The 24293-nt window shown below is 40.5% G+C and overlaps 2 protein-coding genes and 1 long non-coding RNA gene across 7 annotated transcripts in view; 2 read left to right on the top strand and 1 right to left on the bottom strand.

Moving 5' to 3' along the window:
- The window catches only part of LOC119475413 (transmembrane protein 211), a 112154-nt gene extending 95177 nt beyond the window's left edge, over positions 1 to 16977 (top strand). Inside the window, exon 3 of the mRNA XM_037748084.1 lies at positions 14669 to 16977. Coding sequence (XP_037604012.1) covers positions 14669 to 14895 — 227 coding nt within the window. The 3' untranslated portion in view covers positions 14896 to 16977. The remainder of the gene's footprint in view (positions 1 to 14668) is intronic.
- Positions 1 to 24293, top strand: part of LOC119475415 — a 307840-nt gene that overhangs the window by 170834 nt on the left and 112713 nt on the right. The gene's annotated exons all lie outside the window — the stretch shown is intronic.
- On the bottom strand, positions 17140 to 21798 carry LOC119475409 (spermatogenesis-associated protein 22). Of its 5 annotated transcripts, none has more exons than XM_037748075.1 (8): positions 21722 to 21798; positions 21318 to 21379; positions 20177 to 20320; positions 19720 to 19909; positions 18466 to 18835; positions 18230 to 18353; positions 18041 to 18138; positions 17140 to 17596 (listed from the first exon to the last, which is right to left on the bottom strand). In XM_037748075.1, exons 2-8 carry the CDS (start codon positions 21352 to 21354, stop codon positions 17405 to 17407), a joined length of 1155 nt encoding a protein of 384 aa, XP_037604003.1. In that variant the 5' UTR covers positions 21355 to 21379; positions 21722 to 21798; the 3' UTR covers positions 17140 to 17404. The 5 variants fall into 5 exon arrangements, with proteins under 5 accessions (XP_037604003.1, XP_037604007.1, XP_037604005.1 ...); XM_037748079.1 differs by having other exon boundaries at positions 18230 to 18350; XM_037748077.1 differs by having other exon boundaries at positions 21318 to 21376; positions 21722 to 21769.

Genomic DNA, 24293 nt, shown 5'->3' with positions numbered 1-24293 from the left:
CCCTAAATATTATCAACATATATTCCCCCCAAAATGTTTTTTAACAAATCAAATAATTATTTTATTATATAGAGCACATAACAGCTGATCAGTCTTTTTTTCCAGTACCCTCTCGTCCCCAATCCAACAGTGAGAAATACACTTGTTACACAGTAATATGCATACACAGATAGAGATCATGATTTATTCACAGGGACATTCATTTATTATTTTCAGATGTTCCAAGTGCAGACTGCACAACACAAAGAGGCACATTTGCAACACACACACACACACACACACCCAAACTGATTAATGGGAGCTCATATATAGTTACGGCGCCCAGGTGCAAGGCTCCTGATCTTCTTTTGTCTCCAGCAGCCTTGTGCACATCACATTCATACTGATCCACTTTCTCTCTCGCACCGCTTCATCAACAACACCCTGCCAAGGCGTCACTTTTTTAAAAACCCGTCTATGGATGCTAAATTAATTTACACAACAAAGGTGAATTCCTGTAGCGGGGCTTTTCAAATTTTCTCCCTTGAGCTGCAGGGTCGTCTACGGGCCGAGTGAGCTCTGTCACCACGGGACGTAGAAAAAACCATTCAAAATACATTCTGCAATTTGAAAAATGTGTGGCAGTGAATTGGAAAATAAGTACCCTGTTCTTAGCCCACCTCATGAATTCATGCATTTTGCACTTTTCATTATACCTGTGGTGCTCTGCTAGAAGTTATGAGTTCTACAGTGCATTCAATCAAATAGTCGGTGTGGTTATGTATACATGTATATTTATTCAGCAAGAGCCACGACATCTTCTGGGCTGTTTCATGCATGTGTTCATTACGGCACAGGTTTTTTTCATAAAAAATACTCAATTTAAAGCCAGGGTTCTGGGCAAGAATACATTGTACATTATTAATAGTAACATTGTTTATTCAGTGCCAAATAATCAACTTTAAAAATTCTAGTATGAAATAATATCAATAAATTGCTGCTGTTTGTAACTCCAAGTAATGACTACAAACGGCGCGGCTGCGTTTTGTGTCTCAAGATTTTTTGTGAATCTTTGTAGTCACTTTATGTCTCTTTGTAGTTGGTTTGCGTCTCTTTGGAGTTGTTTTGCATCTCTTTGTGGCTGTTTTATGTCTCTTTGTGGTTGATTTGCATTTATTTGTTGATGTTTTGTGTCTCTTTGTTGTTTTGTGTCCCTTTGTGGTTGTTTTGCATTTATTTGTGGTTGTTTTACATCTCTTTGTTGTTTTGCATCTTTGTAGTTTTGCGTCTCTTTGTGGTTTGTTTTTCATTTCTTTGTGGTTGTTTTGTGTCCCTTTGTTGTTATTTTGTGTCTCTGTTGTTGTTTTGCATCCCTTGTGGTTGTTTTTCTTTTCTTTGTGGTTGTTTTGCATCTCTCTGTTGTTGTTTTGTGTCTCTTTGTTATTGTTTTGCATCTCTTAATTGTTGTTTTGCGTCTCCTAATTGTTGTTTTGTGTCTCTTTGTGGTTGTTTTGTGTCTCTCTGTTGTTGATTTGTGTCACTTTGTAGTTGTTTTTTATTTCTTTGTGGTTGTTTTGCATCCCTTTGTTGTTGTTTTGCATCTCTCTGTTGTTGCTTAGTGTCTCTTTGTAGTCACTTTTCGAATGTAGTAGCTTTTATCAGCTTTGCATAATACACACAAGACATGAAATCAAGGTTGGTATCGTATTCATTGTGGCATGTTCTCCCGACTGACTCTATGGCACACAGATGTGAACTGTGATGCCACAGCACAGCTGGATACACAATGTACCTACCAGTGTCATCGCGTTGTTCTGACTTGCACTGCTGACATTCCCCATTGGACCCGAGGCAGTTACTGAACCCAGGAGACGTCTAGCTTAAGGGCTTAGCCTCAGGGCCATAGGCTGTCAACACAATCAGGGGGTTAATGTCAGACACACGGCTGTACACACACACATACACACACAGACATCACCTTTAGCAGCGGTTCACATGCTGCACAGGGACAGACCTTCAGGTATCATCAGATAAACCATTGTTTCCTCATTGACTGTTTCCTCACACAACACCCCGTCGTCACGCCGAACGCAACTTTTCACAGTTGATTGATGTCTTCAATCTATTCGCCACTTTCTCTCTTGTATTATTATTATTTATATTCCCATCCATGCATGCGAGGTACTTTGTCTCCCATGCTAATTCGATCTGCGAGGTGGGATGGATGGATTGAGGGAGAGATTAGGTTTGGTTAGGTTGTACATTGACACACAACGCCATGTGCACCGTGGGTTGCCTCATGCGGGATAAGGAAGTCAAGGACAAGCAATTTGTCTGAGGTGTAAATTAATTTGCAGCATTAAAAAAAATAGATGGTGATATGGAAATGAAAGTAATTAAGATGACAGATTGGATGCAGCGTGTGAGATTCATGTGTCATCGCTACAGCGCTCCCAGGATGGAGATTCACAGTCATAAGCACGAGTTCAGATGGCTCAGCATGCGCTGGGAGCTCGGAGACACTGAAGTGGTCTTTGTTTGGAGGCTGTGGAAATGATGTCCAACTAACTGTATGCTATGCTGTGCATCTTGTATTTCTATCCTTCTTGAATTTGCTTTTTTTTCTCCTTCTCTTATCTTCAATTGCCAATTGACATTGGCACGAAAAATGTAAGCAGCAATATCTCTTTTTCCCTGTTACTGCAGCAGTGAACCAATCACACGTCGCTATAAATCAAAGAACGCTCGCGGTGATTGGCTGCATGCAAAACACTTATTTGCAGGTATCGTTTGATTAGAGAAGTTTCGATGCTACTTTTTTTTTCCGGTCAAGTACCAATACTCAGCCCTACAAAAAAAACTGGAAATAGTCCAGCGTATAGGCTAACTCCTTGTGAAACCATGTTGTTTTTACATTCTGGTTTTTGCGTTATTTAATGATGTTGAATTATCCCTTTAAATTCACCTGTAATCCCTTTACAACGGCATCTTTATTTCTTTATCCGTTCAGCATATTAACAATATGTTCTCATACTGTAACTGCTTATTGTCTCACCCTCAATACTCTGTATCTGTTGTCTTCTTATCTGTATCATTGTCTTTGCTGCTGCAGCAGTGCCACACAGGGAATCATTAAAGCTGAATTTAATCATCTGATATAATCTCCAAGATGCAAAATGCGTGTAGAGTTAAGAGTCTATGAGACTAAAAGAAAACATTTACATGTGCATTCACCACCGGGAGCTTTAACCACCTATGCGGTGAGTCTGTATGAGCTTAGAGCCGTGTGAATGAGTCAGTGATAAACAGACCTATTACTGAGCGCTGATTGACCGGTCCACAGGCAGGCCTGCTCACTCTGAAGATAGCAGAGGCTATTTTATTGCCCTGCTAATCTCTCCCAACTCCCTGTATTTTATTTCCTCGTCGGCTTTCTCTTTCTCTGCACGCTCACTCTTTTATCTCTTTTCGTAGGTCAAGGTCAACAGCTCTTTGCCTCCATTGACAGTAGCGGACAATTTCCACAGAAAATGGTTTGATCTTCTCTTTAAAAAGTCACTTTCACCTGAAATCCGACCAGTGATTGGTGGTTTCAAACCAGCTGTGTGGCTATTCTGAGCACGCACTCCTGCTTTGTCTCACCTCTTTATGGTAACTGAAAAGCAAGCTGGACCCAACAAATTGATTCCCCCCCCGCCACTTGTGTTATTAATCATTTTAGTGGAAAGTAGCAGCTATTGTTCATCACTGGCTACTGACTGTCAAATATACTCATTTACGCACCCTAAATTGTCACTTTCACTTTAAGCTGCGTCAGTGTTTCTTGACGCTTTTATTTTTTGTTCTGTCACTTGCTCTCAGTAAAACTCCAATGGACCATCCAGTATTAAAGAGGACCTATTATGCTTACTTTCAAGTGCATACTTGTATTTTGGGTTTCTACTAGAACATGTTTACATGCTTTTGTATTAAAAAAACGCTCTATTTTTGTCACACCGGCTGTGCTACAGCACCTCTTTTCACCCTCTGTTTGAAAAGCTCTGTTTGAGCTCCGCCCCCACCAAAAAAAGCTCAGTCAGCTCTGATTGGTCAGCTGACCCACTCTGTTGTGATTGGTCAACCGAGCCAAACTCTTCAGACTCCGCTCCAGCTCCGCTTTAACTAGCTTTGTTTGAGGGTGTGCCAAACTAACCACTAGGCAGGTATTATACAAATGTGTTACTTGGTGACATCACCACGTTACGATAGAAAAGGCGGGACTTCAAGCAATAGAGTAACTCCCTTAGGCGTGGACTTTGGGCTTTAGAACTTTGGATATCTTTTACATGGACAAAAAACTCTATAACACACTAAAAGAAAGGGGAAAAGCACAATAAGTCCTCTTTAAAGGTGCACTGTGTAGGATTTGTCAGCATCTAGTGGAGAGGTTACAGATTGCAACCAACTGAAACTTTTCCCGTGTAGGAGAACTACGGTGGCCGACGCGAGAACGTGAAAACACGAATGGCTCTATCTAGAATCTACCTAAATGCTACATACTCGTCCTTTAAACATATTAGCAAACACTATCCACCAAAGTACTTCATTGAATCTTTGAAAACTCATCTCTTCCTCTCACCACTCTCTTTCCCCACTGTCCCCTTTTCTTCTCCTCCCTAATCTCTTTCAGAAACATGTATTAGGCAGTTGTGTTTTAGCTGCCGCTGTGTATTCGGGATCACCTTAAGCCGAACGTTTCGAGAAATGTAGGTAGTCGGAAGAGGAGCGTCATTAGCATAATTTCCCAGAGGCGCACTGAGCTTAATTATCAACATGGCTGTGTGCAGACTAGAGCACAGCTCATCACATTAGGATGGAGTCCCTGCTGTTTGTGCCCACGCTCCGCCAGGTCCCAGCTGACTACCTGCAGATTCATTGCTGGCACAGTTCAACTCCCGGCAACTCCAAAACTTTCATCTTCCACGCTACGATTCCTCACCTTGAGCACACGGAGTAGGGGTTGAAATAATGGAGCGAAACTCAATGTACATTTAGTGGCTGGAGACTCTTGTGGACCAGAGCTGCATGGTATTTCAACTCATTTTCTTTTTTAAAGATGATTGGTTCTTCATATATATAGAGCAATCTCTCATGTGTGGGCTTCTTCTCACACGTTCATCTGCTATCTGTGTTGCTTGATGCGCTGTCGCATCCGTTTTTTGGACGTCCCTCTGCTTCTTTCTCTCTGCTGCCTGCCAGGCTGGAGGTCGACGGAAAAGTGTGTGTTCACTGTGTGAGAGAGAAATAGAAATTATCCATCCCCATCTCCATTTGTCTGTAGATAGATAGAGGGGGGGAAATGGAAATACTCCTCGTGTGCGGCCGGTGAAAAGGCAATTTCCTAGAGACACACCGCTGTTACGAACTGCCCTTTTGTTATGCTTTCATTACTGGACACACACGCACACACACTGTTTCCACTATAAACACACAGTGATTACATTATGCAGTTTAGACCCTAATCGTTTGGATTTACTCGTGAAATGTCAAGGGTTTTTTGTGCCACTCTTTACCTGGAGAGTTGTATGTGTGCATATCATATACTGTATATTAGAAGTGGACGTAGTCACTGTGACATCACCCATTAGTTTGTGGACTGCCGTTCTGAAGCCATCTTGGTTTTTTTGCAACCAGAAGTGACAAGAGAGGGTGGAGCTAAGTACGCCTGAACGCTGAATAAGACATTTTTAGGCGACTTCAATGTTAAATGTCATGAACTGAAAACACACTGTGAAAGGGTTAAAGTTTTAAGACGAAAACACGGACAACTCCCAGACTGGACAACGCCGTGGTAGCGACCTGTCAATCATAAGGTAGCCACGCCCTAAAGCATCCCCTGCTTTATGGTCTATTTGACTCTATTTGACTAAATGGCACCATAATTTACTAAATGAACATCACGCTGTATTGAAGAAGACTTAAAACTAGTGATCGAGACCAGAAACTCATTTTTACAATGTTTACTGAGGTAATAAATCAAGACTTCTATACAATCAGACTTCTCTTTGCAACCGGAGGAGTCGCCCCCTGGTGGCTATTGGAAAGAATGCAAGTTTAAGGCACTTTAACATTGACTTCAGAAGCGGAGGCTTCCCTACGGGTGTATATGCAAACACTTATGCATGATTGTATGTACCTGTGTATATAACAGTGAGTGTAAGTGGGTCACACTCTGTGTTTACTGCCCCAGGTTGTTGCTGTAAATCAGCACCTGATTTACATCAGCTTGCATCTGGGTTATTATAGTCTACACGGGACTAGACAGCTCACCTGTTCTATTCATGGAAAATGCTTGCTTATGGAAAAAGAGAACGGGAGACAAGATGATAAAAAAGGTGGCGGACGGAGACACCCTAGAATAACACAGCGTTCTGATATATAGCTTTGGGCCTTTGCTGTAATTAAACAACATATCTCAGCACATGTTTCCCGTCACCACATTTCATCAATGACAAACATGGGCCGGCAGATCAAGATTTATTAGATGCATTTCGTTGTTTTGCCTTCGTCTACACCTTTACCTGTAAGAATATCCTTGGCAGGCAGAGAAGGAGAAATTTATTTTTTTTTCTCCCCTCCGGCTTGTGTGTTGATGTCTTTCGCTGTGCAAGGTAATGTGACATCAAACAAGTCTGCGGTAATGTAAGGCCACAGTCTAATGCGTGTGCTCATTCATGTGTCTTTGAAGTGAAGAGCAGATAATGTCCCCCTGTTTGGACGGCAGCCACATGGAGAAGAAGTTTCTTTCAGGAGTAAGGGTGCTGGTGACACGGAGGACAGGATAAGTAGCACCCAAAGGTCCACTGCGGTTCTGCGCTTCTTCTTTTAATGTTTCTGTATTTACACGTCTGACTGCTCTCGTCCCGGTGGAGCTGACTGTCTGTCTGGCTTTGTAGGTCGGAGAAGATAAGCAGCGCATTAGTCTGTTCTAATATATTCTATTTGCTGGCTGCGAGGCTCGAACGTATATTGTATAACCCCGTCCTGTCTGATTTGTCTTTCTCTTGCTGATTTCTCATTATAAAACACTTTAAATTGTCCGTCCTCTATAGAAGAGCTCACAAAGACAGTTAGTTAGTAGACTGTTAGTGAACTAAGCTTCCGCTCAGCCGTAAATCTCCCCCCCTGATCCTTACCAAGGTTTAACAATACCACCTTGTTTAGAGAGTGAATCTCTCCGCCTCAGTGCAGGTTTTTACTGCACGGCAGTCGTCTCTCTGTCTGTGCCGGGAGTGACAATAATAGGCGCAGTTCATATATTTTATGTAAGTGTTTGCCAGAGGGAGCGAACCGACAGATGACACCGCGGCAAAACAGGAATTACAGAGCGCTGCATCTACAGGAGAGGAGCCACCCATTTCCTATTGAGTTTAACCCCTGAGACCACGATCCTGACCGACTTTACTGTCTTTCAGAGGCTGTAGCAGGTTCAGATGTAGCTTTTAGAGCTAGAGTGAAGATACATTTATCATAGGAAACCTGAGAAATTCATTGGTAACAACCGTGTCATGCTAGCTAGTCGGGAAAGAGGCTAAATAATGCTCCAAAGTTACGTTCAATTTTGGCGAGGAAAGGCTGGCATGGCCATTTTCAAAGGGGTCCCTTGACCTCTGTCCTCAAGATATATAGATGAAAATGGGTTCTATGGGTACCCACGAGTCTCCCCTTTATAGACATGCCCACTTTATGATAATCACATGCAATTTTGGGCAGTATAAATGTGTTATTTACTATTCTAAAAATTATGTATTTGAATATTTCTGCATACTGGGTTCCATAAACAGTCTTGGAATTACATAAGTTGGGTATCAATGTAAAGCTGAGACTCTTGTGGATCCAATGAGCCCAATTGTATTCATGTGTGATGATGTTAGTCCCCATAGTAGCCATTTCATTGTAGTGAGACCTTTTTTTTAAAAATTTGACCTCTCTGTATAAAATGACCTGTGGTAACCTCTAGGATAATCACAGCCTCATTAAACTTTACAACCACAAACTAGAGACCTAGAGCATTCAGAGGATGGTGCTCGCCATCCAAATGCCGAAAAATGCAATTCTTGCAGAAATCTCTAAATGTCAAACGTTTTTGATATCAAATCACAGCATGGCTTTTTCTATGGAGTTCCTCGAGGTCTTGGTGTCTTAATGTGGTATTTTGGAGGGATTATTGATAATTTTTATCAATTCTCAAGTGGAACAAAATGGTTAAATTTAGCACCAAATCTGTGTAACAAATGGTATCAACTCCAAAATTGCTGCAACAACTTATGAGACATTATAGAGCATGGAAATAGACATCATATACTTCAATCACAATGTTCTAAACCCTTATACACTTTCACAATTAAATTTAATTAATTAATTAATTCATGTATGTTTATTTCTGATTTATGACTAGAACAACTTGACACACAGTGCTGAGCTGCGACCTCAAATTAATCTTCAGGTTCCCAGCTTTCAGATGATGTACACCACTTCTATGTGACATCTACTGCTGACCTGCTATCTCCCTCTAAAGACCTCCTGTCCCCCCCCCCCTAAAAAAGACAAAAACAGATCTAATGTGGATTTCAGAGGGTTAACTCGACCCTTCCCTTCTGTAACAGAGTTACGACAGTCAACACACAGTGGCAATAGAGTTTGATCCAAAGCAGAGGTGTTGGCATTGTGATGAAAGGGGCCTTGAAGCTCACACAATTGAATTTTTTATTAGTAATATCTTGGGAAGAATATTAGATACAAGGTGTATGAATGTCTGCGACTACACTATATTGGATTTCTGACATTTACTGACAAGAGTAGATTCCAAATTTCTACATCTGAACTTCACAATGAAATACATCACTTATGAGCGGTGTGTTTCCAGGTTTGTGTAATAATCTAAGCCAGTGAATTCTGTGTAAGAGGCCTGCGATGAAAGTGATTCGGCGTCACGCTTGGACGCCAGGTTATCACACACCTTCCTGCCCTCGCAAAACCCATTCAATCTGTTTCTCTCATTCTCGCTGCTGTGAAGCCGTTTCACCGTCTCCTGGAGTACCTTTCTATTTCTCGCTACGCCGCTGAGAAAGAGATTCAAGGTTAATTTAGCTCATTCAGCTACGCAAAGTTGCACAGTCTTTGTATGGTAGTACAATGTATTTCCCCTCTGTTTTATTTAGTTTTGCATCTCTCCTCTACTACCCTTGCCGTGGAGGCACACACAAAAAAAACAGAGAAGCAAGCGCATAAATGTATTTGCTATTCATTAGCGTACACAAAGGCCTCGGCAGCCTTGCAGCTACCTGTGAAAAAAGGCCGAAGCCGATGATGAACAATGAAATCTCTTGGACGCTCCTGGCTGTTTTGCCTTTCCAAATCAATATTTTACTTCCTCAGTCTGGAGCCGGTGCCCACTTCAAAGCTGCTGAAGTCTGCATTCAAACAAGTTGTCAGTGTTAAGAAATACAGCAAGTAATACGAGGACATTTTTCAAGATTAACACGTTGCAAGTATGTCGGATAACAACATTATGAATGAAAAAGTAATTTAAGAAACTTTAAATGAGCTCTTTTGTAGGTTGAAAATATGACAACAAAAAACAAATAGAATTGAAATCTCCTCTCTTTAGATCTGTGTGTAAAGTTTGCAGTGAAACTGGGACACATTAGTGCCGTGCAGCTAACTTGATGTCCTTCCATTATTCACTGTCTCATCATCTCTGAGCCATCATGATGAGCCTCGTGTACTCAGCCTCACTCATCCGATCGGGGCTGACACGTTCTCTCTCTCCACGCCCCTTCACTTTAATTCCTCTCTGTGGAGAAAGGTCTGGACTTCTCTGCCTGTCTTGAGTTCTTACAAATGCACACCGTTAATTGGGGGTTGGGAGGTTAGTAAACTGTCTGCTTCTTGGGTCTATTATGGGGAAATTGATGGAAGCACATGTAGCTTTTTACTGCCCGGTGGCTACTGTGGACAGCTCTTTAAAACCGCTGTGAGGGACTGTATGAAAATTATTGGGGTGGGTAGGCGAGTTGAGTCTTATTTATTTTGTAAAAATCAAAACCTTTCCCAACATTTTACCTTTTATTTTAAAGAGGATCTATTATGCTTTTGTGCTTTTTCCCTTTCCTTTAGTGTGTTATATAGTTGTATAGTTACAAAACCCAAAGTTCAACCTTTTCTTCCGTTATGTGGTGATGTCATCAAGTAACACATTTGCATAATAGCTGCCTATTAGGTTTTGTCGTGGTAGTCGGTGTTACAGGTGTTGCACGGTGGTAGGGCACACACCAATTACATTACGTGCCCACCGCCCACCCACCGAGATGGCAGAGGATTTGCTGTCGAAGCAAAAAGCAAATGCACCTATTAGGCAATATTTCAGATTTAAGCCCAACACTATAAGGGAACCATAATGTTAATGAGGCAATTGCCACGGGAGGACAGATTGGTCACAGGCGGTGTGCACGGCGCAGCGGCGCCAGGTAGACCCCTGCGGCCCCGCAGCAAAACCTGGACCAGAGAGGCCAGACACACAGCCAGCCGATGTTAAAAATACTAAAAAAAATCATCATCATCTTTTCTTGTAAAATGTCCGGAATAATCTGCAACACCGGTGTTGTCACAAGGTTATTAACCGGTGGGAAAATTTCCTCACCGTCACATCCCTACTGCCTAGCGGCTATTTTGGCACGCCCTCAAACAAAGCTAGTTAGAGCGGAGCTAGAGCGGAGCTAGAGTGGAGCTGGAGCGGAGCTGGAGCGGAGTCTGAAGAGTTTGATTCGATTAACCAATCACAGAGGGTGAAAAGAGGAAACTCAAGAACCCAGGAATAGAAGCCCAAAATACAAGTATGCACCTGAAGATAAGCATAGTAGGTCCTTTCTTAATTTTTTTTGTTATATATTGAAACAAAAACCATCTTTGTTGTGCAACTATTACATTTTTTTATTATTCAATAAATCTCACAGGGAAGAAGAGATCTGGGATGAGAACAAGTAAAAAGCCTCCCCCTTCTCTGACCCCCTCTCACCCCTAATCATTTTTATACAGTCCCTGCATTAAATCCAAGTCTTTCTGAGTCAGCCAGTGCTATCTCTGTTCGCAGCTCAATCTATAATTCTTTTCAGTTGTTTTTTGTTATTCAAAACAACAATACGTTATTGTTGTCACCCCTTTCTTATCTGAGCCAATGATGTCAACAACAGAGGCATTCAGTTTGCCATGTTAAGTGGGAGTCCACATGCAAATTGCTCTCCTGGCTGCTCAAGTAATGAACACTTGGGTGTCATGTCAGCCTCTTTCATCACGCTGGCCGTTCCTCTCAGGATTAGATTAGCGGGCCATGTAAGAGCCTGTTGAAATTATGTTTATCCAGCCTGCAGTGGGAACTAGAATACTGCTTCATGTCTTCTCTACCTTAATTGAAGGTTTGTCACAAAACATCGACCTTGTTGTTCTGCATTATGCATCCTGGACAGTAATGCAATACGTGCAGTTTTACATTAGGGCATTAAAGGTACACTAGCATTGCACAAAAAGACATATTTATTCCACGCGTTCTTTGTCAAACCCTCGAGGGCTTCGGTCGAAAAATCTTTTTTGCTTAGGAAGGTTCCTAACGGAGTGAAATGAACCAGAAGTATCTCGGTAGCAGACATGATAAGAGCTGTTCAAATTCTCAAAATGCTAAGGAAAGGTGCTTCAATGCTTCCTTTCTTATCTCCTTCAGCACTCCTTATACACTGGACCATCCTTTACCAAAGGAAAAAAGATAATGCTGTCCCACAATTCCTTGCGGCCACAACATGTAAAGCGACGCACCATTCGGCCGCTCATGAAAACAAACAATATGCCCATCTTGCATAGATTTAATAATTATTTCCATACAGTCATATACTAACTGGGATTCATAACTCAAACAATAACTCAATATTTATCATATAAACTTTTGTGGTAGCCTGTAGGTTATTCTTTTATTTTAAATTTCAATTCCAACCTTGGTAATGAAGTGATATTTGTCACCGGTTGTCCACGTTAGGTCAGATTATCCTTAATTATATGTTGATGTAAAGTGTTCCAGCAGCAGAAGAACCTCTCGTTCACACACCGCGGGTGAAGCAGCCTGTCACTGAAGGAGCTATTTAAGAACGCACGGGGCGAGCATATGTCTTTTGTAGTCCATCTTCGTATATTGTAGTTTCACCACAGCAGACCGATTTCAATAACATCCGATGCATCATAATTACGGAGCCTAGTGAAGTGCAGTCGGATTCTCTTAACACCACGTTGTCTTTTCCTAAGTCCTCATGAGTTCTGCTTCACACCTTTCATTGACCCCACGATGCTTTCATTGAGGTCAAGGAACAGTGGTTAGGAAAAGACATTAGGACGTCATTTTTTTACTTTTCGACCACTGCCATGGTAACCTCACTTCTTTCTAACTCCTCATTTTTTTCCATTTTCAAACTTGTCGTCTTCACCCCCATTCGACACTGACTCAACTGAGATCACTTAGGGCAATCTCTCAGACTTCACGCAGCTCCGTCTGGAGCTCCAACAGTAGTAGTATACACCCCAAGACCTGTAAACACACTTTGATGTGTAAAATCACTGGATTTCCCCTTTAAGACGTGCGAATGCACTTTGGTTTCATCCCTCTCAGATCTGAAGGATGAAATTGATCCATTTGGAGTTAGCCTCCGATATCAGGTTGATTTTACAGTTTCTCTTCTCATTAAAGGCTCGCGGAGATCCAGTCGGCTCGAGCTGCATCTTATCTGATCCAGACATACTCTCGGTCTGATTGATAAAATCCAGCCCTCGCCCTGCTGCTTACCTGACACTTGTTAGAGACTGCTGCCTGGATTTCATTCCTGTATTGATTATTTGTGTGTTGCTCCTCATTTATCCATTCCAGATTTGTTTGCGTTGGCTGCCATCATTTCAGAGTAGCACGGGAAGTGGCCTTGCGAGCGCACGCCTGTGCCTTTGTGTTTCTTCCACAAAAGCCAATGATAGTTTGATAAAGAAGGTCATTAAAGTGTCATTAGGCAGCGAGCTTTGAGGCGCTGGGCCCCTGCAGATAAAACACGGGGCCACTCTGTACTGAGAGCTGGGAGGGCGGGGTTCAGGGTTGGGATATACGCAAACACTGAGAGGCGGAACTCCACAGAGAGACAAACCACACTCCAGGGATAGCTCTCCTCCACCCATTCAGACCTCTTTTCTTTGTTTCTCCTCCTAACAGTCAATCCCAGAGCCCCAAGTGTGCAACTAGAATATCAGTGAAAGCCTCCTACCTCTTCATCGCTGCGCTACCAGCACAATCCCTCACTGCCCACACAAACCATTGATTTGATACTCGTACAGCTAGAGTAGCTCTCATGCGAGCACTGTTTGCCGCTGACCGTGAAGCCGCCGCCCTTGAAAGTAGCAGAAACAGACATCTTCTGAAATCGATAGAGCGTAATAAAAGATATGTTTGTTGTGTTTTCTGAAGAGCTGCTCACTATCACAAGTTCAAGCTTTTTCCAGTAACCCCGGCTCTCCGAAGCTAAAACAACTATGACACCTGGCATTGTAATGGAAATCCAGCCGGCACTCAGGATGACTAAGAGCAGCAATGATAGCCTGGTCGCGCAGTCAATATCTGCTTGGCAGCGCGGACTGGGAGACTTGACTCAATTTGTAAGAGTGAGCCGCTCTCTGGCTGCACGGGAGCTGACTGAGGATCGAGTCTGAGAAAGCTGATCGCAGCAGAAGTGCACAGGGGAGGGGGGGTGTGGAGCTTCTTTTTACGAAGTTTTAAAACGAAGAGTGCAAATGGATTAAAGGAGACGTGAATCATTTTGCATTAGAAGTTTCTGTCAATTACAGGTCATCGGCACTTTTGTTGTTCAATACATTAAAAGCACTGTCCCTGGCCACGGTTGGTCTTATAAAGCTATCTAAGTCATGATTTATTTTTCTAAATGTAACACAAGGCAACAAATCATTAAGTCTCAGTGCAAATGGAGGCACTTCAGCACTGATGAAGTATCTAAATTACACACCAGACTGTAAGCTTTTACTGCAAAACCTCTGCTGCCACCAAGTGGCTCTCAGTTGGCACACCAGTCCAGTATACAAATCTAGAAAATGTGTTTTTTTTGGGGTGAATCAACCCTTTAATAATAGTTTTATATATTTTACTCTCAATGAAACAGAAAGATTTGATATACAGTATGAAAGAATAAACATTTTAGCTGTATAAACATCTTTTTAATCTTGTGTTTTTGTGCTAAATCTTTCCTCCAACAGCCTCGATCAGTGATTCTCAAAGTGGGGTGCGGGGACCCACAGGGGCCCGTGGTGCTCTGTCAGGGGGTCCGCAAAATTATTTGCTATAAATTGTTAAAATTGTGCTGTATCATTAAAAAGTACATATCTACAGATTGGGACCATTTGCACCAATAAGTATTCAGGTTGAAAAGTTTTAGAATACAAATAGTTCCAACAGCATCTAAGAGTACAAATGGTAGTAAGCATTATGCTTAACCGGTGTTACGATTATGAGGGGGTCCTTGGAACATTTTTCCCCTTTCCCTGGGCCCAAAACATTTGAGAACCCCTGGCCTAGATGACATACTATTAGCTGTCTAACCCGCTCCGTCTTCTCTTGCAGTGTTCATCATGGCTTCCGGACTGCTGGTCTACCCCTTCGGCCTCAACTCCTCGCTGGTCCGGTCCTTCTGCGGGGACTCTGACATCTACTACGCCGGCGAGTGCCAGATCGGCTGGGGCTACATGCTGGCTATCGTCGGAGTCATGCTCACCGTCTTCTTGCCCTTTTTTGCCAAATATGCACCGAAGGAGCAGCTGTCCCCAACCCCTCTGCCCACGCTGTTATAGTGCATTGACACCATGTCTTGGTCCTGACCACGCTCTCTTACCTGGGCTCGATGTCACGGAGAGACACCCGCATCCCGTTTTTTTTTAAAGGCGATGCTGTTGGGGACTCAACGAACACTGTCTTCCTGCATCTATTAATTCAAATACAGTTCATTTAGATGGAATGTTTTACGTTACGATATTACTCTGTGGTTATTTTTTATCATGAGTTTTTTTGCAGTTTGACTTTATCTGTTTTCTTGGAGATGATGCAGTCAGGACCTCATTTTAAATGATTTAAGAAAATGACCACAAACATAACAAGTACTTGTTAAAGATGTTTTTTCTTTCCCCTTCCTTTCTTTTGTGGGTCAACGTATGTAACATTCCAAAACAGACTGGTGATCAGCTGCATAAAGAGAGTGGAAGCATGAGATTATGTGGCAGTGTGACTCATCCAATCAGATGTTTCAATAAGAAGAACGTTCGACTCATCGGGAGAGACACTTTGAGAGATTATTAATGGGTCAGCTCTTGTATTGTGCTGAAGCGTTTGGACTGTACATATGATCTGGACTTAACAGAACTGATATTTGAAAATACAACACTGAAAAGAGAAATCTGACGCTTTGAGGGATTTTTGCTCGTCAGACTTTTCTCTGCCTTCCAGTCTTGTGAAGCAGCGGGAGTCGAGAAGACGTTTTAGCTTTCAAAGAAAGTCTCAAAGAAAAAGGACAATAGACACAGCATCAGACCTGCCGAGAGGACAAACGGGAATCTCTTCTCATAATAACAAGGACATACTAATAAGTAGTGGTTTCAGAGCAGTGTATGTTGGGATACTGCATCCTTTTGTTAACCTTTTTTTCCCCAGAACTCGTTTGTGTAATGTAACTCGCTTGTTAAACATGAAATTTTCAGTCTACAACACACAATACTAAACACTAATTCAGGAAAAAAATGATTGCGAAAAAGGCAGGGAGATGTAGTCAAAACATGCATGATAAGATGGGCTTTGTTAATGGTAGAACAATTGATCTAGATTTTAAATGTGATCTGACCAACTTGTGCCTTTTAACATAACCAAGACAAGTGTTGAATACGATTATCAGGTTATCATCTTTTTCTGCTGAAAAACTGTGGATCCTGTTGTGTGATGTTTTTTTTGGTTCTATTATATTATTTGTTCCTCTCAGAGGTGAAGTCTTTCTCCTGTACTTGATGCAGTATGATCTCATTAACTTGAGAAAATGTTCTGGAGGATAAAAAAAAAAAAAGATGATGTCTTCTAATCCTCGGAGGTAACGGCAGAGAGAGAGAAAAAAAAAAGGCAAGCAGTGTACTTGTGTTCAATTACGCCCTGAGACATTTTTGCCAATTATCTAGAAGAGGTAAATCACTTGAATTGCTATATTAAAAGGTTGTGACACGCAGCTAACAGATTAATTCCTGGCATCCTTGTCTTACGTGATTCAGAAATTGAGTGGTAGGGGAGGGAGCTGTACAAATTGAACTTCGCCTCTGGTTATCTGTGCTGAGCTGACACATCATTCACATTATGTGTAGAACGTGGCTTAAAAATAATTAGCTCCTCGAGTAAGCTAATGTGTTGCTGTGTTTTTTCGTCGATCCACTTCTCCTTTTTAAGCGCTGGCACCATTCCTGTCATGTTCCAAGGACAAAATGTCTCCACTTACTCTCCCTGTACACTGCCAATCTCATCGAGCTAGACTCCCGTTTCTAGTGGGTGTTCATGTGCGTATTAGTGTTGAATAATGGGTTGGATTTTGCTAATGGGTTAATCTTTATAATATTTCCCTAATTTGGGTTCCCATAATGACATGTCCTGACATTAAGAAGATGACTGTGATTATGTTGCCATATTTGAAAGAAGGTCAGGAGAGAAACGTTGGTATGTATTGGACCTCATACTGTGCTTGACTGTGGGAATGACTGGCGTGACTGCACTGGACTTATTCCCCCTATTCGTTGAACCATTGTGTGTAAAGTCTCAGCACTGGTGAAGCTGTTTTGGTAGATTAGAATTCTTGTTTTTTCCATTGTGATGTTTGACTGTAAATAAACTAACTGTAATTGATATCACATGTTATTCTTAACTGCCCCGTTTTTCAAAAGATATATTTTGAGATATTACCTCATCGTGTTTGCTTTACCTGAATTAACCTCGAAACAATGTTTGCTGTTCTGTGAATTTTCTTTGTAATAAAAAATATTTCAGAACTTACAAAAAAAGAGAGGCTTTACTTTCCGTTAAAACGAAACAACTCTTTATATATTTCTTTCAAATACAAAAAAACGCCAGAACATGCTAGTGAGTTCAACTGTTAAATTTCAGTACAACTGCGCAACAGCGCCCTCTACAGGTCAAACACTTTAATAATACTTTAAACATCTACCCATAACAAGAGTTATCTATTACTATATAAGCTTGGCTCTCATTCACTCTCATCAAATACTGGTGTACTTTCTGTACTATCAGTCTTGTGCTGCTGTAGATACCTACTCATGCTCAGACTTCACTGAGTAATTTGGCCAGCGCTCTCATTTCTGCGTCGCAGGCTTTGACAGCCTCCTGAGCGTTCCTCAGCTCCGAGGGCAGGCCGGGTCTGACGGACACACACATCAGGACATCCCTGCTGCGGTCATAGTTTCCCACACAGCGATGGACTTGACCACGGATGAGACGGGGCAGCTCCTGCTCCTGTTGGACAAGAGACACAAATGAAGATTAAGTCAGATTCCAGTGATATTTAATGTTTTGCAAACACTTAAAATTAGGGTTTTTCAATTGATTAAAATAGTTCATCATGATTAATCGCAAATTAATCATACATTTTGTATCTGTTCAAAATGTGCTTTAAAGGGAGATTTGTAAGTATTTAATACAACATGGGAGTGGGCAAATATGTTTGCTTTATCCAAATTTGGGTATATATTTATTATTGGAAATCAATTAACAACACAAAACAATGACAAATATTGTCCAGAAACCCTCACAGGTACTCCTGCATACCAAACATGGATAACACAAAATCATTTTTAATAAAAGGCCATTGTTTTATCTGACTGAAGCTGAGGAGATTCAGGGCAAGTTAATGGGGGCAAATTGACATTCATTCAATTTACTTCTCAAGACGAAACTCACATTTTCATAGAAGATACACGGCACAACGTCCTTCCCGTCTCTCATGAGGAAGTTCTTGGCTCCGTGGCGACCCAGTGTGACCGCAGAGTCCAGAGTAGCTGAGGGAGGAGCACAGCCTGTCAGTTTAATGGTGTTTAAAAATACTTAACAGTACACATCAGATACGGCAGCAACTCCTAATCAACTGACCGAATAGCTCAAACATGTATGGGACTTTGTCTTTGAACTGGCTCCAGTGTCTCATGCCAGCAATAACTGAAGTCAGGATTCTCAGTGAGTTTTCAACGGCTGGCTTCATTGGAAATCTCACCTGCTGAGCACAAACATGAATGCTGCAGTGATCAGAATAATATCAAGAAACATCAATGGCACATTTTAAATTGTTTGTGTATTCTTATTATATTTTTTTTTACATATTTTTCTACCTGAGTTTGTTGCACAGCCTGAGGTGGATTTGTGCTCTTGTTTCCCTCAAAGGGGGATTTCTGCAGCCCAAAGCTGTTAGTAAACTTCCAGGAGTTGTTTTGTGGCGGCGTTGCACGAGCAGAGGGCCTGCTGGGGGGTGGTGGGACAGGTGCAGGCAAAGGTCTGGGCTGCTGCTGGGAATACTGATGTGTGGGATTGGGCTGTCTGTAAGATGACTGCTGACCCATCTGAGAGAACCCAGTATGGGGTGTTGGCTTGATCTGTGCACTCTCGCTGATGTGTGGGGCTTGATATTTGCTCTGCGTGGAGTTAACACTGGGGCTGAAATTCTGTTGTCTCACTGGGTTGCTGGGCTGTCCCATTTTAGCGCTGAAAATGAAAATACATAAACCTATTTTCACATATTGGGATCTGAAATTGAAACCCAGCGCACACCAAACACCAGTACTTTACTTTTTTACAAACAGTTACACCTCTGTATATATATATAAACATATTAATTACTTCTCTATACATACTACATTCCTTTTTACACCTCGGTATATATACATTTTTAGTACTTTTCATTATTACATACGACATTCCTGTTTACACCTCTGTGTACAAATATTACTTCTCATCATGCATATACATACTAGAACCTGTTTACATTCAGTTTTCCCATCTGAAATATTGTCGTCAACGAATTACAAATTTACATTATTTTATATTTACTTATGTTTATATTTATTTTAACTGCACTATTTTATGCCTTAGATTATCATTTTGCTTTTACTTTTACTTGTGTGATTTCTCCTTTTATATATACAAATTTTATGAGCATTGTTAAACGAACCTGAGATCAAAGACTTTCATTGCCAATTGCTGCTTAGCTGGAATTGACATATGACATTAAAAGAACCTTGCTTGAACCTTGAAAATTATACTATTGAAATTACAACATTTTAATTCCTTTGGTCTATGTTTTTATACGTTGTCTGTGCTAGCCAGGTACACACTCTCTCCTGTCATGAGCAAATCAAGTTACAGTAAAATAAGGACTCAGCTCAAACTGACAAATTGTTTGCTGCTTGGAACAAAGTGATGGTGTCCATATTTCTGTAAACCTTTCCAGCAGTTTCTCAGGTGTCTGGATGGTTAACTTTTATTATTTGAGAAAATATTTTTCAGCATTTTTCATTGTTAATGTACTATGACCAATAGATCAAACAACTGGTCATCGTACTAATGGTCAGAAAGTCATTAAAACATACCTTGTGCCTCCAGCTTTGTATGGATGTGGTAGGGGTGTATAGGTTCTCACTGCAGGGGCAGGTCCAGGAGCAGGTCTGTTGCTGCCATACTGCTGTGGAGGAGTAGGCTGTTGGATGCCCTGCCTGTTCCACTGGAGGATTTGTGGAGCACCAGAGGACGGAGCTGAGGCCTGGTAACATCCATAGGTACCTGAGGATTCTCAGAGAAAAATCTTATAGCGGCCTCCTCTATCTGTAGCTGTGTATCTTAATTCATGGGGAGACGTTTTCCAACATTTTCCTGTGTTTTATGTAAAATGGTCTCTTGTGTGATTCAGCAGGAGATGGTGATTTTGACCAGTGAGACATTACACAGTATTCAAGAGCAACAATTGCATTTTTAAAATGTATTCAAATGTAATATTTTTTCTTTGGGTGCACTGCCACCTAGTGACTGAAATACAGTAGGATGTTTCACCTGATGTGCCATGAGATGTAGCTGAGATGGTGCTGGTGCTGGCCATGTATTCACTGTGAGAGAAGAACTCATTCTCAGAGGGAGTAGATGTCAAAGGAACTCTGTTTCTTTTTTTCTGGTTAAAGAGCGGCACAGACAGGCTGCCTGGTGGACACAGAGACAAAACATATCTGAACTTATCAGGCTGCCCAGTATATTAGGATATTTGAAATATTACCTTGCTATTATTCAATATTATTTTCTTCTTTAAACTTAAATTGTGTATATACAAATACACCTCTAGAATAAGTAGAACCCAATTTCTATTGTAATATTTTTATCTAACGTTATAACACAAAACACACATAATAATCACTGAACCTGACAACCTATTAACATGAGGAAATGAATATACTATTTTTTAATACTTTATTTAGAAAGTTCAATATAGTAGTTACATAAACATGTTCAGATTTTCCATTAAAAAGAATTCAGCAAATATATTTCACAGTATAAACAATAAATAAATTATACCACAAATAAAATGTAAGGAAAGGAAAAGAAGATGAATAAAAAGAAAAAAGACAGAAAAAAACACAATCTGAACATGTTTATGTAACTACTATATTGAACTTTCTAAATAAAGTATTAAAAAATAGAATATTCATTTCCTCATGTTAATAGGTTGCCAGGTTCTGTGATTAGTATGTGTCTTGTGGTATAACGTTAGATAAAAAATCTAACAATAGAAATTGGGTTCTGCTTATTCTAGAGTGTATTTGTATGCACACAATTTAAGTTTATGGAAGAAAATAATATTGAATAATAGCAAGATAATATAAGATAAGATAAGATAAAATAAGATGAACCTTTATTAATCCCCGTAGGGAAATTAAGGTGTCAAAGCAGCAACATCAGCAAACAGAGTGAAACACAGGAGAGGTATAAAGGTATAAAAAGAATTATAAAAGCAATAATAGAGATATAAATATATATACAGAGTGAATGGGTGAACATAATGTATACAGTCCGTCAATAAATAAATGTAGTATGTGCAATAAATAAGTGTAATATGTACATATGTGCAGTCTATAAAGTGGTATATAGGATGTATAGTGTAGAGTAAGTGTAATAGTGTGGAGTACATATCTCTTTCACACACCTGTTGGCCTGGCTGGCTGGTTCTCCTGTCTCCTCATTGTGGTGGCTTGGTGGTATTACCTGCTGTTACACAATAAAACATGGAAAACACTTGAAAACTGATGTTCTGGTTAGTGTTGGCCCGCTAAAGTGTTGGGTTAACTCAGTTGGAAAGACTTGAAAAGGTAAACCAGTTTATATTTTGGTGCTTTGTGAGATTAGCAGCTGTACAGTAAATGAGCTAGTTTAGCTTAAAAGCTAGCATTAACATTTTAGACAGTTCAATTTAGCTTGGTACGTTACCATGACAGCTGAAACGCACAGCTACCAGTTGTAATTGTTCTTTACAAGCCCAAGTTCTTTTCTATGAACATAAACATAATTAATAACTCATTTTTTAACGTTAAAGTTAACAGAAGTTTTTACCTTATAGACACAATTATGACGTTTACAGTTTAGCGACACGCGCCAAAACACTGGTGACAGATGTTGCCTTCACGTTCCCCTAACAAAGCTCGGAAGTCCTCATTTACATGTGAATTGTGGAAAGATGTCAATAATTTTATACTTGTTAACATTTTCTCAGATTTTGCACTGTACTATAGAAATATTATATTTAATTGCTATGATTACAGTGACAAAGACAGTAATGCATTTTTTCTCATTAATTTAATTTTAATTCTCGCGAAGTTCCACATTCACAAGTGCAAATTTACCCAAAAAAAGCCTAATTTCTTTTTATTTATGAAAGAAATAGAATTATATCTGTCAACAATTTCTTCCTCACAAAACAAAAAAGCAATGAAAACAATGAATATAGGCAATATCTTTAAAGTTTTTAAGTGAAATTATTGTCATACTCTCGCGTGGTCTTTTTTTCTTATTATTTATTATTTTATTTTTTTATTGTTTTTTTTATTTTATGTTGGTTTTGTTTCATTTCTGTTGTCCTTTTATGTTTGGCACACCTCTTTGTTAATGTTTTCGCTATGCTTCTTTTGTATGTAAATGTTTTTAATGTTTCTGCTGTATTTGGCCAGTACGCAAAAATTAAAAACATATCCCTTACATTAAATAGGGATTTTTTAAATTTAAAATAACTATAGGACCTGAATCCCAATTTTCAATACAGTAAGGAATGACTTAGACTTTGACTGAGCAGTTGACCACCCAGGTATTAGATCAAAATTATTTGATGATTTGGTAACTCTTTAGACTGGTATGTATAACAGTGATCAACTATTCTTCCTCTTGCTTGCAAGGAACAAACCATTACTCAACACACACAGCCATAGTTGTTTTACCTAAACTGTCAATAATAATGTTAAATTATACTGCATGTCTTTGAAGAATGTTTGTGAACATAAAAGGAAAAAGGTCACATTAGGGGATTTGTCCAAGAATGCTAAATGTTTCAATTTGCACATAAAAAAGTATTGTCAAAATCACAATAGTTGAGGCATTAATGAAAGAGGGATGTGAATGAACTTGACCTGCAAAACAAGAAGTGAAGGGAAAATGAGATCGATAAACAGAGAGCGGACATACAGCAAGTAGGGCTTCTATGAGACTTTTCTATTGTAGTTTCAGACACAAGTATCAGTTCCTCTCCCTCATCCCTGATAGGCTCCTCCTAGCCACAGGAAGAAAAAAAAAGAATTCTGAACCTAAATACTTATCAAAGAACTGGAAATCTGTAAAGGAGACATGCACATGTTATAAGCTTCATGTCATTTGTTACAGTCCAGGTATGGTTGCAATGCTCTGCTCATATGTGGCCCTCACTTGACTCCTCACGATGATTCAGGGGATGAACTAAAGTGAATAGAGATGGGGACATCCTGTTGGAGAGTCTATAAAGAAAGACAAGGTCAAAAGCTACGCACCTACCTGCTCTGGTCTGCCCTTCGTTTTGCACAGAGCCTGAGGCTAATCTTATCTCAGCCTCAGCATGTCTGTGTGAGATCCTTGCTGAAAGTCTGAAGGCCACTCTTTGATCTTGACACACAGCTTCACTGTCTTGTGTTTCCTCGGTCGGTGAATCCATGGCAACAGCAGCATGAATGGTCTATTCGGGATGGCCTCCACTACATCTTTTACCTCTGAGAAACTATAGATCAGCAAACACACAGTTGATTAGTCTTTATCCCAGGTGAGAAACGCAACTCATCATTTCAGCTGCTCGCTGAATCCTCTGAATCTCTTTCATTTCTGCTCTGGAGTCCAAAACGTATTATTCAGTCAGTGAGTCATGATTGCTGTAGCACCACTTATGTTCTGATGTAAAAAAAATTATATCCTTATGGGGGTGGCTTATACAAGGTCTGATAAAAGGAGATTGTGCTATGACAAAGAAACTGTTCGGATGTGTAGCATCCTGTAGTTATAATGAGTTGGAAGTAAGATAGGGGTGGAAGCCTACATCTGATCCCCTTTACTGTAAATGCTTGGAAATCAAACCCATTTATTTATTTCCCAAGTATACGGTGTATGTCCACACGGTCTGGTGTGACTTAATAACATTGAGATTTGAACTACATTGTCTTCATGGGGTTCAAATTATCTGAGTCTGCCAATGAGAGAGATATATGTAGCCCACAAACACTAGCAGTTATGTAAATGTAAATACAATTTTATTGTCACACATTGCACAGCACACAGTGAAATTTAGCTACTGCATTTCACCCATCCTAGTATATATATTGGGAGCAGTTGGCACCTACTATAGAGCCCCCGGGGAGCAGTTTTAGGGGGTCGGTGCCTTGCTCAAGGGCACCTCAGCAGTGCCCAGGAGGCAACCTGGCACCTCTCCAGCTACCAGTCCACACTCCGTATACTTGGTCCGTGCTGGGACTCGAACCAAGCCAATCCACTGTTGCCCTCAAATATGGTAGTATTATGTATTAGTATTTGTATTATGGCAGTAAAACCAATGGGAAACCTGGCTGTAATCCTCACTGGCCAGAAGCCAAAAAATGTTTAAAGCTGACCTTCTGTA

Source organism: Sebastes umbrosus, chromosome 17 (assembly GCF_015220745.1).
Source record: "Sebastes umbrosus isolate fSebUmb1 chromosome 17, fSebUmb1.pri, whole genome shotgun sequence".
NCBI lineage: Eukaryota > Metazoa > Chordata > Actinopteri > Perciformes > Sebastidae > Sebastes > Sebastes umbrosus.
The sequence above is the reverse complement of the archived record's forward strand: the minus strand, read 5'-3'. Positions and strand labels throughout refer to the sequence as shown.